Source organism: Anomaloglossus baeobatrachus, chromosome 6, assembly GCF_048569485.1.
Source record: "Anomaloglossus baeobatrachus isolate aAnoBae1 chromosome 6, aAnoBae1.hap1, whole genome shotgun sequence".
NCBI classification, from domain to species: domain Eukaryota; kingdom Metazoa; phylum Chordata; class Amphibia; order Anura; family Aromobatidae; genus Anomaloglossus; species Anomaloglossus baeobatrachus.
In genome coordinates this window covers 571,674,511-571,693,080 of record NC_134358.1, presented here as the reverse complement: position 1 = coordinate 571,693,080, position 18,570 = coordinate 571,674,511, and the positions used below count along the sequence as shown (strand labels likewise).

General features: G+C 46.1%; 1 protein-coding gene across 1 annotated transcript in view; it reads left to right on the top strand.

Moving 5' to 3' along the window:
• Positions 1 to 18,570, top strand: part of LOC142243708 (uncharacterized) — a 478,920-nt gene that overhangs the window by 241,948 nt on the left and 218,402 nt on the right. The window contains 1 exon segment of the mRNA XM_075315885.1: positions 4,106 to 6,033. Coding sequence (XP_075172000.1) covers positions 4,106 to 6,033 — 1,928 coding nt within the window.

Below are 18,570 nucleotides of genomic sequence, written 5' to 3'. Positions count from 1 at the left end.
ATTGCACAAGACGTTTTATGGTGCAGTTTTTCCTGATACCGTTGTAAAAAAAAAAGAAAAAAAGCTACCTGGTTGATGCAAAAATTTTGTGGTAAAAAAAAATAAAAATTTCACGGTTCAACGTTATCAACTTCTGTGGAGCCCCTGGGGGTACAAGGGGCTCACCAAACATCTAGATAATTTCCTTGAGGGGATGGGGTCACTTGTGAGGGAGCTCCACTGTTTAGGCACCATAGGGGGTCTCCAAACATGACATGGCGTCCGCTAATGATTCCAACCAATTTTGCTGTCAAATGGTACGCTTTCTCTTCTGAGCCCTGCCATGCGCCCAAACAATTACTTTCCACCACATATGAGGTATCGTCGTACTCAGGAGAAATTGCACAATACGTTTTATGGTACATTTTTTCCTGATACCCTTGTGAAAAAAAAGCTACGTAATTCAATTAAGTTTTGTGGTGAAAAAAAAAAATTGTATTCATGGCTCAACATTATCAACTTGTGTGGAGCCCCTTGGGGCTCGCTAAACATCTAGATAAATTCCTTGAGGGGTCTAGTTTCCAAAATGGGGTCACTTGTGGGGGAGCTCCATTGTTTAGGCACCTCAGGGGGGTCTCCAAATGCAACATTACGTCAGCTAATGATTCCAACCAATTTTGCTGTCAAATGGTGCTCTTTCTCTTCTGAGCCCCGCCATGCGCCCAAACAATTACTTTCCACCACATATGAGGTATCGTCGTACTCAGGAAAAAATGCACTATAAATTTCATGGTGTATTTTTTACTGATACCCTTGTGAAAAAAAGCTACCTAGTTGAAGCAACAGTTTACTGATAACAATTTTATTTTTTTCTTTTCACGGCTCAACGTTATAAACCTCTGTGAAGCCCCCAGGTGTTCAAAGTGCACACCAAACATCTAGAAAAATTATTTGAGGGCTCTAGTTTCCAAAATGGGGTCACTTGTGGGGTAGCTCCATTGTTTAGGCACCTCAGGGGGTCTTCAAACCCGACATGGCGTCCGCTAATGAGTGCAGCTAATTTTGCAGTCAAAAATTCAAATGGCGCTCCTTGCCTTCTGAGTCCTCCCGTGTGCCCAAACATTTGATTTCCACCACATATGAGGTATCTGCATACTCAGGAGAAAATGCACAATACATTTTATGGTGCATTTTTTACTGATACCCTTGCGAAAAAAAGCTACTTAGTTGAAGCAACAGTTTTGTGGTAAAAAAAAATTTTTTTTCATTTCACGGCTCAACGTTATAAACTTCTGTGAAGCCCCCAGGGGTTCAAAGTGCTCACCAAACATCTAGAAAAATTATTTGAGGGCTCTAGTTTCCAAAATGGGGTCACTTGTGGGGTAGCTCAATTGTTTAGGCACCTCAGGGGGTCTTCAAACCCGACATGGCGTCTGCTAATGAGTGCAGCTAATTTTGTGTTCAAAAATTCAAATGGCGCTCCTTCCCTTTCGAACTCTGCCGTGCGCCCAAACAATTGATTTTTACCACATATGGGGTATCAGCGTACTCAGGAGAAAATGCACAATAAATTGTAGGGTGCACTTTCTCTTTTCTCCCTTGTGAAAATGAAAATGTTATGGCTAAAGTAACATTTTTGTGTTAAAAAGTAAAATTTTCATTTTTTCCTTCCACATTGCTTTGGTTGCTGTGAAGCACCTAAAGGGTTAATAAACTTCTTGGACGTGGTTTTGAGCAGAGTGAGAGGTGCAGATTTTAGAATGGGGTCACTTTTTTGGGTATTTTCTGTCACCTCGGCCTCTTAAAGTCACTTCAAATGTGATGTGGTCCCTAAAAAAAATTGGTTTGTAAATTTTGTTGGAAAAATGAGAAATTGCTGATGAACTTTGACCCCTTCTAACTTTCTAACGGAAAAAAATTTTGTTTCGAAAATTACGCTGATGTAAAGTAGACATGTGGGAAATGTTATTTAGTAACTATTTTGTGTGACATATTTCTCAGATTTATAGGCATAAATTTTCAAAATTTGAAAATTGCGAAATTTTCAAAATTTTTCAAAATTTCCTAAATTTTCACAAATAAACGCAAAAAATATCGGCCTAAATTTACCACTGACATGAAGTACAATATGTCACGAAAAAATAATCTCAGAATCGCCAGGATCCGTTGAAGCGTTCCAGAGTTATAACCTGTCAAAGTGACACTGGTCAGAATTGCAAAAAATGTCCCGGTCATTAGGGTGTTTTAGTGGCCGGGGGTGAAGGGGTTAAAGGAGACAGAATGTATGCAAGGAATATTAATGAGATTTATGGGTTTTCTGAGTACACCAAGGAAAGAATATAAGGAGGGCCTGGATTAGGTGCAATGTCTCCTGCAACAAGGAGGAGAATAGAGAGAGTGAGCATGTGATTAAGAGATTTATGAGAGTGTCTCTTATGTTGCATGGTGGGAGTGAATGGTTCTGGATGGTTTATAATTTTGAAAAGAGCATGAAAGCAGTACATAGGAGAGGGGAGGAGAGAGGGACTGATATACAGTAGATGGATTGCACTGGCTGTGGGAAAAAGCGAGAGATATGTGGGATTGTAGCAGCTAGCAAAAAAGTAAAACAAATTCTTATGGTGAAAACATTTTCCAGCACAAATTAACTTGGAGCAAGTTTATTCAATTATCTTGCATAACTTACCAGTCTCCTGCCCTGTACAACTGCCATGTATAACTGCTGGGCACTTATAAAAATTGACACTTGGATAAAATCTGCACAAATGCCCCCCTGCACATAATGTATGGTGTCTGGCGCAAGAATTTCTACAAAAGGGGGCACTAGAAGAAGTCCCAGCCCAACAGGAAGGATTTGGTGAATACACTGCAATATTCCCAGTTCTCAAACCTGGGGTGAAAGTGGCACCTGGTGATAGATCTTACCTACCTGAATAACTTCCTAGAGGAGAAGTTCAGAATGGAGACTATCCGATCAGTATTGTCGATTCTTCAAAAACAGGATTTTCTTTCAACCATAGATCTCGAACGCATATCTACATGTCCCAATTCTTCCAGCACATCGGAGATCTCATCTCATGGCCGTCCTGTGGGGTTCACTAGTGTACCATTTTCAGTTCACCCTCCGTCTGTTTGGGATCTCGGTGGCCCCAAGGATCTTTATTAAAATAACAGTAATACAAAACTCACTGATGTTTTGCATGGACCATGTTGAAGGTGCGTATGGCCAACTGTGTGCCGTAATTTTGGCACACGTGTGTTCTCTGTGTGCTATCTGTGATGGCACACGGAGTGCAGGAACATTTTACTCACCTTTCCCTGGCGCTGCTGCCTACGGGTCCACGGTGCAGTGAATATGCGTGAGCAGAAATGAGCGGGACCGGAAACAAATGACAGCAGTGCCGAAAACAGCAGCACTGGAGACAGATGACTATAAAACTTATTTTATTTCAAAGACACGTGTTTTCTCCGGTATGTGTCACATCGATGTCACACGGATCACATGTGTGTGCGGTCCATGTGACAACCATTCTGCCAGAGAAAAATGGACATGTCGCAGTGTGGAGCTCATGGACTCATGGTCCATGTCTCCGGTACGTCTGAAAACGGGCATCACTCATACCGCAGACACAGATGTGTGAAGGAGGCCTTACAGGAAGTGTCAGCCCTGAGCAAAAAGAGCCTTCTCTCATCATTTCTATGGCAGCTTGTGGTGAGGAGACTGAATACCTAACGTTCATACCGACACACCAGCAGTAGATTGCAGCAGAATACACAGCACAATGCACATGTATCAGTTCTCAGTGTCTGCACATACAATGCATTATACATCTCCTAACTCACAGCTGCCATAGTAATTCTGGAACAAATCAATAACCACATGGAAATTGTTTTACCCAGCAGTGGTAGAACAGGTACCGGGATACTACACTGGGCAATGACCTAGAACACTAGTAGAATTAATTGTTTATGCAATGTTTGCTCCAAGTAATCGGTTAATAATATAATTTTGCTATGTACCTTGCAGTTTGTGTAGGATTATTTTTCATTTTTTAATATTTGTTGTATTTAGATATATAATATTTAAAGTTAGATTGTTCTAAAATATCAGTGTTTTCCTTGACAGATGACTGTACCAAGAGCTCCGAAGAACATCTGATATTTTTAAAATTTAAAGCAGATGATCATAGTATCACACAAGATGCATCTACACACTGTACCGACATCTCAGATATACCCCCGGTTGCTCACAGCAGAGATCAACCATCCGATGATTTTAATGAAGTATTATCTATGGATTCATCACAGGATGTTAAACAAAATAAAAGTCATAGAAGAAATGCTGAAGGTAAAAGAGCTCCTACAAGGAAGAAGCCATATTCATGTTCAGAATATGGAAAATGTTTTACTAAGAAATCACATCTAGTTACACATGAGGGAATTCACGCACGAGAGAAGCCATATTCATGTGCAGAATGTGAGAAATGGTTTACAAAGAAATCCGAACTTGTTAGACATGAGAGAATTCACACAGGAGAGAAGCCATTTTCATGTTCTGAATGCGGGAAATGTTTTACTCGTAAATCAAGTCTTGTTACACATGAGAGAATTCACACAGGAGAGAAGCCATATTCATGTTCAGAATGTGGGAAATGGTTTACAAAGAAATCCGAACTTGTTACACATGAGAGAATTCACACAGGAGAGAAGCCATATTCATGTTCAGAATGTGAGAAATGTTTTACTCAGAAATCACATCTTGTTGGCCATAAAAAAACTCACACAGGAGAGAAGCCATATTCATGTTCAGAATGTGGGAAATGTTTTACACATAAATCCCAACTTGTTAAACATGAGATTATTCACACAGGAGAGAAGCCATATTCATGTTCAGAATGTGGGAAATGGTTTACAAAGAAATCCGAACTTGTTAGACATGAGAGAATTCACACAGGGGAGAAGCCATTTTCATGTTCAGAATGTGGGAAATGTTTTACTTGTAAATCAAGTCTTGTTACACATGAGAGAATTCACACAGGACAGAAGCTATATTCATGTTCAGAATGTGGGAAATGGTTTACAATGAAATCCGAACTTGTTACACATGAGAGAATTCACACAGGGGAGAAGCCATATTCATGTTCAGAATGTGGGAAATGTTTTACAAAGAAATCCAATCTTGTTAAACATGAGAGAATTCACACAGGAGAGAAGCCATATTCATGTTCTGAATGTAAGAAATGTTTTACCTTTAAATCAAATCTTGTTATACATGAGAGAATTCACACAGGAGAGAAGCCATTTTCATGTTCTGAATGTGGGAAATGTTTTACTAATAAGCAATCTCTTATTCTACACCAAAGCTATCACACAGGAGAGAAGCCATATTCATGTTCTGAATGTAAGAAATGTTTTACCTTTAAATCAAATCTTGTTATACATGAGAGAATTCACACAGGAGAGAAGCCATATTCATGTGCAGAATGTGGGAAATGTTTTACAAAGAAATCCCATCTTGTTACACATGAGAGAATTCACACAGGAGAGAAGCCATATTCATGTGCAGAATGTGGGAAATGTTTTGCTCACGAATTTATTCTAGTTACACATGAGAAAATTCACACAGGAGAGAAGCCATATTCATGTTCAGAATGTGGGAAATGTTTTACAAACAAATCCCTTCTTATTACACATGAGAGAATTCACACAGGAGAGAAGCCATTTTCATGTTCAGAATGTGGGAAATGTTTTACAAAGAAATCCAATCTTGGTACACATGAGAGAATTCACACAGGAGAGAAGCCATATTCATGTGCAGAATGTGGGAAATGTTTTACAAAGAAATCCAATCTTGGTACACATGAGAGAATTCACACAGGAGAGAAGCCATATTCATGTGCAGAATGTGGGAAATGTTTTACTCACAAAATTATTCTAGTTACACATGAGAAAATTCACACAGGAGAGAAGCCATATTCATGTTCAGAATGTGGGAAATGGTTTACAAAGAAATCCTCACTTGTTGCACATGAGAGGCTTCACACATGAGAGAATGTGTTTTCATGTTCAGAATTTGATAAATATTTTAAGAAATCGGCTCTTTACAAGCATAAGAAAATTTACAAAGAAAAGGCTTTTATTAGTTAGATTGTCAAAAGTATAGGATGTTTTTAGAGCTTAAGTTTTCATGATACTTTTAGGCTAGGGCCCCACTTTGCGTTTCCACCTGCGTTTTAGGTGCTTTTTAGGTCCATTTTGAGAAGCACCTTTTTCATGCCAAAAGGCATGAATTTTGATTGACCAGCAAAGTCTATGGAAAAAGGTAATTTCTAGACCCCACTTTGCGTTTTGAAACACTGAGTTTAATTTGCATATTTTGTGGCAAAAAACGTGCGTTCAAAGAAGCAACATGTCAGTTGTTTTTGCCATTTTAGGTGCGTTTTGCTAACATTGAAGTCAATGAGAAATGGCAAAAACCAAGATTCCTTCAAATTCCTGCGTTTTACCTGCTTTTTGAGTGCAGAAAACATGCGTTTTGGACTACCAAAACGCATGCTTTTTGGACATCAAAATAATGATTTCATGTGTTCCTTTACACACACACATAATCCGACAATTAAATTTAAAGAAAATTATGCATTTATTGCTATCTTTACTATAAAATGTCTATTACCGCTATAATTTTATAATGTACCGTATTTTTCGCTTTATAAGACTTAAAACTATGATACTATGATACTTTTCTTCCCCCAAATTTTGGGGGAAAGTAGGGGGTGCGTCTTATAATCCGAATATACGGGGGGGGTGTATGTATATATGTATATGTATATATACATATATATATATATATATATATATATATATACACATACATATACATATACATATATATATATATATATATATATATATATATATATATATATATACATACACACACACAGAGTCCAGTGGAGGTGCAGGCAGCTCTGGAGCGGTGCTGGGGACTGCTTGGGGCTGGGAGCGGCAGCGTTTGATCTCCTGCTCTCCCGCTCATATAATATGCACAGCCGCTGTCCATCAGAAGCGTGGTGCTGAAACTGCATCGCGCTGATGGGCTGAGGGAGCTGTGCATATTATCTGCCTGTGCTTACCTTTGATTGCACAGGATCTCCCCTCCCCCTGTGTTAGATATAGCCTCCCGTGCTGCTGCTGTAGTAAAATAATAAACTCTTTACTCACCTCCTCCAGCGTCTGCCCTGTCTCCCTCCTGCTGGCTGTGATTAGACACACAGAGATTTCACTCTGCTGTGCCGATCACATGACCTCCACTAGAACTAGGAAGTAGGAAGTGCAGGAGACAGGAGGAGTTCAACCCCGAGGAGGGAGACACGAGACAGGACTGTGCTGCAGAAGGTAAGGAAAGAGTTTATTTTACTAAAAGCAGCAACATGGGGGCGATATGCCACAGAGGCTGATGTGGCCCTGTCTGCCTGCCACAGAGGCTGATGTGGCCCTGCCTGCCTGCCACAGAGGGTGATGTGGCCCTGTCTGCCTGCCACAGAGGGTGATGTGGCCCTGTCTGCCTGCCACAGAGGGTGATGTGGCCCTGTCTGCCTGCCACAGAGGGTGATGTGGCCCTGTCTGCCTGCCACAGAGGGTGATGTGGCCCTGTCTGCCTGCCACATAGGGTGATGTGGCCCTGTCTGCCTGCCACAGAGGGTGATGTGGCCCTGTCTGCCTGCCACAGAGGGTGATGTGGCCCTGTCTGCCTGCCACAGAGGGTGATGTGGCCCTGTCTGCCTGCCACAGAGGGTGATGTGGCCCTGTCTGCCTGCCACAGAGGGTGATGTGGCCCTGTCTGCCTGCCACAGAGGGTGATGTGGCCCTGTCTGCCTGCCACAGAGGGTGATGTGGCCCTGTCTGCCTGCCACAGAGGCCCTGTCTGCCTGCCAATGTGGCCCTGTCTGCCTGCCACAGTGGCCCTGTCTGCCTGCCACAGTGGCCCTGTCTGCCTGCCACAGTGGCCCTGTCTGCCAGCCATAGAGGATGTGTGCCAGCCATAGGGGAAATGTGGCATCACTGGGGGACGTGTTCAATATAAGGTGGCCATATCCAGATTAAGGGGGATAATTTTAGGATGAGGGGGCTATGAGGGACATATACCCTATATTATTTGTTAGACGGACACTGCCATTATAAGACGGACCACATTTATTAAAAAATTCTCTATTCCTTCACCAAATTTGGGGGTGCGTCTTATATTCAGGTGCGTCTTATAAAGCGAAAAATACGGTATATCTATTTTCATTAATTTTCCCATTAATATCTATTTTTTCCTTTTTTTTTCTCTTTTTTCATGCTGTTTGACTGATTAAACCTTATTTAGCAGTGTCTTGATGTTCAAAACGCAGGTGAAAAAGCAAGCAAAAAGCGCTGAAAACGCATCTAAAACGCGGTAAATACGCATGCGTTTTCAGCGCTAAACTTCTGAAAAAGGCAACTTTGGTCAAATCAATTAAGCCCAAAACGTGTGTTTAGAACTTCAAGTAGGTGAATGCAAAGTAGGGCCCTAGCCTTACCTTCCTTGAGTGATACTCTAGCTCAGGGGTCTCAAACTCGGCTGGGTGTATGGACCGCACAGAGGAAAAAATAATTTGGGGGGCCGCATTCTTTGCAGGACAAAGTGACATTTTTATTGGTACCATATACATTTTTTACACGCCTTTTGGATCACTGATTTTGAACATTTTTCACTTGTTTATTATAATAAATGTGCACATTCTTTCTTTGAATATAAAAAAAAAATGATGGTAAAAGTGTCATGCCTATTTATATATATTTTTATATATATATATATATATATATATATATATATATATATACCGTGTTTTTCCAAAAATAAGACCTCCCCCAAAAATAAGCCCTAGCAGGGATTTTCAGCATTTTCGGAGAAAGGCTTAAATATAAGCCCTCCCCCGAAAATAAGCCCTAGTCCCGGATCAATAATGAAGTGTCCGTGCAGCTAAAAAAGTTACAGATCCTGCAGGACACTTCATTATAGACAGCGCCACCCGGCAATCACACTCACCAGACTCCGAGCAGCAGGACCTGCAGTGATCACACACCCGCACACATCAGCTCTCACACACACACACACCAGATCTCCCACACAAACATCAGATCGCACACCAATCGCACACACACATTAGATCACACGCAAACATCAAATCACACACACAAACATCGGATCCCACACACATCGGATCGCATACACACTCACCTCATCCAGTGACACCGATCTCTTCTCGCCGGGAGAATCCTGAGAGGCAGTGCGGTGCAGCGCGACGAACAGGACTTGCGGCCGGACACGTGACTTGCTCTCATTCCCTGCTGCCGTAAGTGCTGGATGTGATATGTGTGTGTGAGTGATCTGCTGTGTGTGTGTCTGCGATCGGATGTGTGTATCTGTGATCGGCTGTGTGTGCCTGTGATAGGATGTGTGTATCTGATCGGCTGTGTTTTTCTGCGATTGGCTGTGTGTGTCTGTGATCGGCTGTGTGTGCCTGTGATCGGCTGTGTGTATCTGTGATCGGATGTGTGTATCTGTGATCGGCTGTGTGTGCCTGCGATCGGATGTGTGTATCTGATCGGCTGTGTGTGCCTGTGATAGGATGTGTATCTGTGATCGGCTGTGTGTGCCTGCTATCTGCTGTATGTGATCTCCTGTGTATATCTGCGATCTGCTGTGTGTGTGCCTGCGATCTGCTGTGTGTGATCTGCTGTGTATATCTGTGATCTGCTGTGTGTGTGTGTGTGTGTGTGTGCCTGGGATCTTCTGTGTGTGTCAGCGTGTCAGCTAGCAGCAGGGTAGGATGGCGTGCGGCACCGACCGGAGATCACAGGAGGACCTGGGAACCACGCAGACGTCCTGGTGTGGTGAGTATGAGTCTCCTGGGAAGTGGGGGGGTCTGCTTTTTTGGGGGGTAAACTTACCCCCAACCGTGTTTTTCCAAGAATAAGACCTCCTCCAAAAATAAGCCCTAGTGCTTTTTTGGGGGGCAAAAAAAAATATAAGACAGTGTCTTATTTTTGGAAAAACACCGTATATTACTTTCTTGCCTTTTCATTGGGGGACACAGACAGTGGTTATATGGTGTCTCCAGGGGAGGCTTGACACTAGGTTTGAAAAAAGAGTTAGCTCCTCCTCCCACAGCATATAACCCCGGCTAGGCAGGAAACTAGCTCAGTTTTTTTCCTCAGCAAGGAGGCTGACATGTCTGGACTGAGCTCCACCAGAGGTGCCTCAGGCCAGCTTATTTTTACTTTTTATTTTGTTTTTCTTTTCTTATTCATTCTATTTTTGATAGGGGCAATACCAGGGTGCCTTGCCACCCCCGTTCCCCCCCGTGTACGGGCAGAGGAAACCTGGCGTGCACAAGCAGTCAGTATTCCCTTGCGCCCAAGTGGTCGGGTCTGTGTACCCCTCCAGGCTCCCTGGAAGCACCTCACACCAAGGTAGCTCCAGAGGGCTAGCAGAGCCGAGAACCTGCTTCAGCCTTGAACCGAAGATGCGTCCCCGGAATCCCTGCATCCCAGGACCGACGCGTCTTCAGACGGAGCCAGGAGCAGGTAGGGAGACGACGAGTCAGTCCCCTGCATCTAAACCGCCGCCTGGAAAGGTGCCGGTGGGGTGATGCAGGCCGTGATCCCGGGGAAGCATCATTAATTTAGCTCCCGGCGTCGGCCTGCATTCTAGCAACGCCCCCTCCACTGCTCCAGAAGCCGCTCCCTCAAGTGGGCCGTCTCTCCCCTCCATGCTGCCAGATAACACTGGACGCCATTATGGGGAGCAGACACAGGTGAGATCGCCTCCTTGGCTCTGCGATTCTGCAGCGCTATATACCGCTCTGCTCAGTGGTATATCGCTGTCTTTCTAGCGGTGTGTGTCTGCTGGCTGGCGGTGTATATCAGCTTTTAGCAGTATATACTAACTGTGCCTGTAGGTATATACCGACTGTTTGACAGGGTGTGCTACTTTACTCGGTATATACCGGCTCTGCATAGCAGTAATTTATAATACTGCTAGCAGCTCCTCACCCACAGCAGTCCCTTTATAATACTGCTAGAGGCTCACTGTACTTATTGTGGAACTGTTGCTGACATGCGTAACCGCAAGGGTGATAAAGCTTCCCAGGCGTCCTCTATGGACCTGTACTATGCTTGTACCACCTGTGGACGCTCGTTTTTGTAATGGCTGAAGCTATCCACTATGCCGGGGCTGCGATGCCCCTACTACCGTGTCACAACAGCCTCCGCTGCCGGACCAGGAGGTCGTGCAGTCTGTGGATTTGGCTGCGGCCACTATCCAGGCAGTACCCCAGTCTGATGACGTTATTCCTGCCTGGGCTCTTCTAATGTTTAAGAGGTTAGATGACCTGGTCGCTCAGATATCCCAGCCTTCCACAGGCTCTCACAGTCTCCCCCCGGCTCAGCTCCCCCAGGGGAGCTCGCCTTCGTCTGGTGTCTCGTTCCCAGTACGTAAAAAGGCTGTCTCCAAAAGGCGCCATTGCGACCGTTACGTCTCGTCCGACTCGGACGATGATCAGTCTGACTCAGGCTCCGTGACCTTTAGTAGTCACGATTCCCAAGACTCTGACTCTGATTCAGATGTCCCTTCTGAGTCTAGACATATGGAAGACACATTAATTTCGGCTGTCAATCACTCTCTGTCGATTTCTGATCAGCCTTCGGACCCAACTTCTCAGTCGGCAATCAAGCGGGCCAAGAAGCCTCCTAAGTACTTTGCCCAGGATCCGATTTTTCATCAAATCATATCTAAAACGGTGGGATCACCCTGATGGGAGGTTTAATAAAAATCCTCCTCTTCATTCGCTTATCCCTTTCCATCGGAACTGGTTAAGCTCTGGTCAGTACCCCCCGTTGTGGATCCGCCAGTATCCAGGCTGGCTAAACACACGGTTATGTCTGTCTCAGACACCGCGTCTCTCAAGGACTCGTTTGACCGCGCAATTGATGCTGCGGTCAAATCTATTTTCTAGGCTTCCAGCTCCTCTCTGCGCCCCCTGTTTGCCTTGACATGGGTGGCGAGAGCTACGAGTGTGTGGAGTAGGAACTTGCGCACGTTGCTTCGCTCTTGCAATATTCCTTCAGAGGCTCTTGAGATCTTTGATTTGTTCTCTCTAGCCTCTAATTACTTGCTTCACGGCTCCTTAGATGCAGCTAGTTTGTCAGCCCTAACGGCAGCCAATGCTGTTTTTTGCCCGCAGAGTCCTGTGGCTAAAGATATGGAACGCGGACAGTGCCTCCAAGAAGTCCCTGTCCACACTCCCCTTCCAGGGTCTTCGTCTGTTTGGAGAATCCCTGGACAAGCTTATATCTGAGACGACGGGTGGTAAAAGTACCATTCTACCACAAAAGCGGCCTGTATCCAAAAATTTTAAAGTCTTCTTTGCGCAGGCAGTCCTTTCGTCCCGCCCCCCAAAAACCATCACAGGGGTCGTCGCAACGCTCAGATCGGGGATCCGGTCCCTCAAGGGACTCTTCCTGGCGTTCCCACTCCAGGCAATCTAAACCCAAGGGACCTCGCCCCGCGAAGGCCCCTTCAGCATGACGCCGGGTACCCCTCAGAGCCGACTCCTGTTGGAGGGCGGCTTCTGCTTTTTCGGGATATCTGGCTAGACCATACTCACGATGCTTGGTTTCGAGAAATCGTCACCTCAGGTTACAAAATCGATTTCCATTCCCTACCGGCCAACAGGTTTCTGCGTTCTCGGCTTCCAAAGTCCACAACGCAAAGCCAGGCCTTATTTCAGGCCATAGCCTCTTTACAGAAAGCAAACGTTATCATTCCAGTGCCCCTGGAACAGCGCGGCAAAGGTTTCTATTCAAACCTCTTTGTCGTCCCCAAATAAGATGGCTCTGTCCGTCCTATCCTGGACCTCAAAAGGCTAAACAGGTCCGTACGGATTCGGACCTTCCGAATGGAATCATTGCGAGCCGTACTGGCTGCTATGGAACCGGGAGAATTCCTAGCTTCCATAGACATTCAAGATACTTATTTACACATCCCATATGTGTATCGCATTAACGGTTCCTTCGTTTTGCCGTAGGACACCGTCATTTCCAATTCAGGGCCCTTCCCTTTGGACTGGCTACTGTGCCTCGGGTCTTCACAAAGGTCATGGCGGCCGTCATGTCCATTTTGCACCCCAGAGGCGTTCTGGTCGTTCCCTAATTGGACGACCTACTTGTCAAGGGGAGCTCTCTTCAAGTTTGTTCAGAGTGCAAATTTGCCCAGACACGCTCTCAAGCCTAGGGTGGCTTCTCAACTCAACAAGTCATCCCTCATTCCTCATCAGCGCATCACCTGTTTAGGTATGCTGATAGACACGGTTCAGGCCTGGGGTTTTTTCTTCCAGAAGACAAGAGGTCTTCCCTGATCCGGGCCGCCCAATCCCTCCGCTCCCGCCGTTACACATCCCTCCGGAGTGGGATGAGAGTGTTAGGGAAGATGGTAGCAGTCATGGAAGCCGTGTCGTTTGCCCAATTCCATTTGCGCCCTCTGCAATTGGATCTTCTGTCCTCTTGGGACAAGAATCCAGCCTCTCTAGACCGGTCAGTCCGCTTATCTCGGACTGCCCTCAGCTCCCTCGTCTGGTGGACTCAGGTCTCATCCCTATCTCAGGGGAAGTCTTTCTGCCCTGTCCACTGACACGTAGTCATGACAGATGCCAGCCTGTTAGGCTGGGGGGCGGTGTTTCTCCACCACACTGCTCACGGACGCTGGTCTTACCCCGAGCGATCCCTTCATATCAACGTTCTGGAGATCAGGGCCATATTTCTGGCCCTTCAGACCTTTCAACCCTTGCTTCTGGGCCTCCCGGTTCGGATCCAGTCAGACTATGCCACGGCTGTGGCTTACGTCAACCGTCAGGGAGGAACTCGCAGCAGGGCAGCGATGAAAGAAGTCTTCAGGATTCTTCTTTGGGCAGAGATGCACATTCTCATTATTTCAGCTGTCCATATTCCGGGGATAGACAACTGGGCCGCAGACTTTCTCAGCAGGCAAGGTCTAGCGGCAGGGGAATGGTCCCTCCACGACGAGGTGTTCCATCAGATCACTGTTCGTTGGGGGCTCCCAGATGTGGACCTCATGGAGTCTCGGCTAAGCGCCAAAGTACATCCCTTCGTATCCCGGTCGAGAGACCTGCTAGCGATCGGCTCCGATGCTCTAGTCCTCCCGTGGTCGCAGTTTCGCCTGCCATACGTTTTCCTTCCGTTCCCTCTCATTTCGAGAGTAATCAAGAAAAACAAAGCGGAGGGAATTCTGGTGATCCTCGTGGCCCTGGACTGGCCCAGAAGAGCCTGGTTTCCAGAGCTCCTCCACCTTCTCGGCGACACTCCCTGGCATCTTCCAGACCGCCCGGATCTTCTGTCGCAAGGTCCAATATTCCACCAGAATACAGCACAGCTGCATTTGACGGTGTGGCGCTTGAATCCTTGATTCTAGCCAAGTCTCATTTTTCTTCCAGGGTAGTTCATACCATGCTTAATGCTCGCAAGCCTTCCTCCGCCAGCATTTACCACAGGACCTGGAAGACCTATCTGTCCTGGTGTGACCGTCATAATCGGTCGCCCCTGACCTTTTTAATCCCTAATGTTCTTGCCTTTTTGCAAGACGGTATGGACTCGGGTCTTGCTCTCAATACCCTTAAAGAACAAGTTTCTGCCTTGTCAATTTTTTTTTCCAGAAGCAGCTGGCTTCTCGCCCTCAGGTCCGTACCTTTCTTCAAGGGGTGGCGCATTTTGTCCCCCCTTATCGTCACCCCTTAGATCCCTGGGATCTGAATTTATTTATCGGAGCACTTCAGCTTCCTCCTTTCAAACCCTTGAGAGAAATCTCTCTTCAACGGCTGTCTTGGAAAGTTGCCTTTTTAGTCGCTATTACCTCTATCAGGCGAGTGCCCGAACTGGCAGCTCTGTCCTGTAGCTCACCTTACCTGATATTCCATCATGATAAGGTGGTCCTTCGGCCTTCCCCTGCCTTCCTTCCGAAGATCGTATCCTCTTTCCACCTGAACGAGGACATTGTGTTGCCGTCATTCTGCTTGGCCCTGGTCCACTCCTTTGAGGAAGCCCTTCTCACTCTCGATCTTGTCAGGGCTCTGCGGATCTACATCTCCAGAACAGCGCCGTTGCGCAAGTCCGATGCCCTTTTCGTCCTCTCAGAAGGACACAAAAAGGGCAACCGGGCTTCCAAATCCATGATTTCTCGATGGATCAGGACTGCCATGTGGGAAACTTACAAAACACGAGGTGTTGTTCCTCCTCAATCTGTGCAGGCCCACTCTACACGAGCAGTGGGTGCCTCCTGGGCTATCCACCATCAGGCTTCGGCGGCCCAACTTTGCAAGGCCGCTACCTGCTCCAGTGTGCACACGTTTACAAAAATTCTACAGAGTGCATACGCATGCATCCGCGGATGCTGCTCTTGGAAGACAAGTCCTTCAGGCAGCAGTGGCCCATTTATAAGTGGCCACTGCTCGATTTTTTGACAGTGTTTATGTGTTCTCTACACCAAACTGAGCTAGTTTCCTGCCCAGCCGGGGTTATATGCTGTGGGAGGAGGAGCTAACTTTTTTTTTTCTAACCTAGTGTCAAGCCTCCCCTGGAGACACCATATAACCACTGTCTGTGTCCCCCAATGAAAGGCTCCAAGAAAGACATTTTACGGTGAGTACACAAAAACGTCTATATATATATATATATATATATAATATATTTTTTACATTTTATCCCTTTCTTGTAACTAATAGTGTTACAATTATCTCTATATAGAAATTTTGGCCAACATCTTTTAGTAATGTTCCCCATCTTGTTGTAATGTGCCCATGCTTGCCCCCTTGTAGTATTGTGCCCCATCCTAGTCCCCATCCTACAGTAATGTGCTCATCCTTGTCCCCATCCTATAGTAATGTCCCCAGCCTTGTCCCCATTTTATCGTAATGTGTACGTCCTGTAGTAATGTGTCCAGCCTTGTGCCCATCTTATAGTAATGTTCCCCATCTTTGTCCCCTTTTAGCAATCTCCCTATCCTGTAGTACTGTCCCCATCATATAGTTGTCCTATTCTATAGTAATGTGCCCATCCTACAGTAATGTCCCTATCCTATAGTAATGTGCCATCCTTGTCCCCATCCTATAGTAATGTCCCCAGCCTTATCCCTATCCTAGAGTAATGTTTCTCATTCTTGTCCCCTTGTAGGAATGTCCCCAGCCTTGTCCCCATCCTATAGGAATGTCCCCAGCCTTGTCCCCATCCTATAGTGATGTCCCCAGCCTTGTCCCCATTCTATAGTAATGTCCCCATCCAATAGTATTATGCCCATCCTTGTAATGTCCCCATCCTTTATTAATGTGCCCACCTTGTCCCTATTCTATAGTAATGTCCCCATGCTGTAGTAATGGGTGGGGGCAGTGGCGTCGGCTGAAAGGGGGCAGGGGCACTAGAACTTACCGATTTGCTCCCTTCACCTTCCACAGACACCGGAGTGAAGCTGAGGGGGCGGTCTCCGGCCCCAGATCCACAGTGATTGGACAGATCGGTCACAAGGCCGGTCTCTCCAATCAGAGCTGGGGGCAGGTGAAACTGAGGTCACCCAGCTCCAGCCAATGATCGGTGTTACAGCTGCACTGATATGGCTGGATGTCCATGTTTCAGCTATTTTCAATGGCTGCAACATTACAGTGGCTGTGATTGGTTGAGCGGCGTTCGTCAGCCAATCACAGCCTACGTAGGTCCGGGGAGGAGAAACCACCTCTCCTGAGGTCCCCTCCTCCCCGAATCTAAGGTATTTGCAATGCAAAGCGATCGCAGTCACCGGGGCACCGGGGCCACGATCTCGCCATGACATACTGGGTACATCATGGGTCCTTAAGTACCAGGGAGCCATGACGTACTCACTAAGCCATAGGTCACTAAGGGGTTAAGGTGCCGTCCTTCACACACACACACACACACCATTGTTTTCACCTGTCCCGCGTTCCCTCGGCTGCCTCATCTCTGCTTCGTGCGGCCCCCAGGCCCGTGCCCCTGTTAACGATCGCGGCCGGTGCAGGGACTGCAGCCACTGTCAGTGATTTATGTCAGATGATTGTTTTGCCGGCGCTGCGCGCGCAGAACCCTTGACTCTGAGAGCGCACACCGGCAAAACATTCATCTAACAAAGTGCAGACAGTGGCTGCGGCCCCTGTAACGGCCGCGATAGTTAACAGGGGTACGGGCCTGGGGGCCGCACGAAGCAGCCTGAGGGGCCGCGTGTTTAAGACCCCTGCTCTAGCTCTTAAAAGGAAAGTGCCTTGTTTGTATATTATTTTAAAAAAGTTTCATAATATGTTGTGATCGAGCACTATAATGCTCAGGTGCTCGTCTCGAGTAACGCACTTAATGGAATTCAGTTGGAAACATAAACATTTTTCTGTCAGACCCCCGCCCCTCCTTTGAAAATCACTGTGATCAATGGAAACAGCACTGGAATGGGAACAGCATGGGGAAGATGACTGGACACATCTCTGACTCGCAGGTCACTGCTGAGAACAATGTCAGAATATTACGCCACTTTTACGGACTGACAAAACATACAAAACTGAAGATAAAATAGATTTTAAAGGACACAATATTAAGAAACGTTCTTTCCTGTATAATTGTAGGGGGGAAAAAAGCGCAATAGGGTCTTACCCGGTATGAGGGTGGACAGACAAGACAAAGAAGCACTCACCTGGTGAGGTTGTGCCAGTCACAACCCCTTATGATAGCCTGAGAGTGCCCGGTGGTTTAGCTGCAGCCCCGGGAGAGGAATTTTGTATCACACAGGTAGAAGAGAAGACCGGGTTTATGCCGCGCTAAAAACCACTGATGCGTATAAATTAAGATTTCCTTTTTATTGGACAATTCCTACGCGTTTCAGAGACATCCGTCTCCTTCCTCCGGAAAAGAAATCATATTACAGCAAGGTCGCTTGGACCTATATATAAGGAGCAAACAGCCATGTATGCATTAAGGACTGCCTGTATGACTCCTGGAGTCATACAGGCAGTAAATCTTTTAATTTACACGCATCAGTGGTTTCCTGTATAATGACTTGTATAAAAGGAAAATTTAATAAAGTGAAAAATCCCACCTCCTCCGCTTTTTAGGCTTTATTCATCGTATGCATTAGATTTTTGAAATCTCATCGCTTTTGCTGGGACTATAAAATCAGCTTTTAATTTGCACCAAACTCTTGAAAAACACTGCCGAAAACTGCAAAAATGCAATGTTTGAACATAGCCTTAATAGCTGTGTCATTGCTCCCCATATTTCCCTGTTGCCTATGACTACAGTCAGGGTTGGACTGGCCCACTGGGGCCCTGGGTCCCCATTGGGCCCCCTGTGTTTTATATAGGGCCTGGGCTATAGCAGGGGGCCCCAGACTGGGCGGCTCCAAAGGCGACTGTGCAGGGTCGTGGAGCCAACTGTTTCAGTGACATGCCGAGGCTGCACTGTGCCTTCACTTGTTTGTGTGCCATCCCAGGCATGTCACAGTTAACA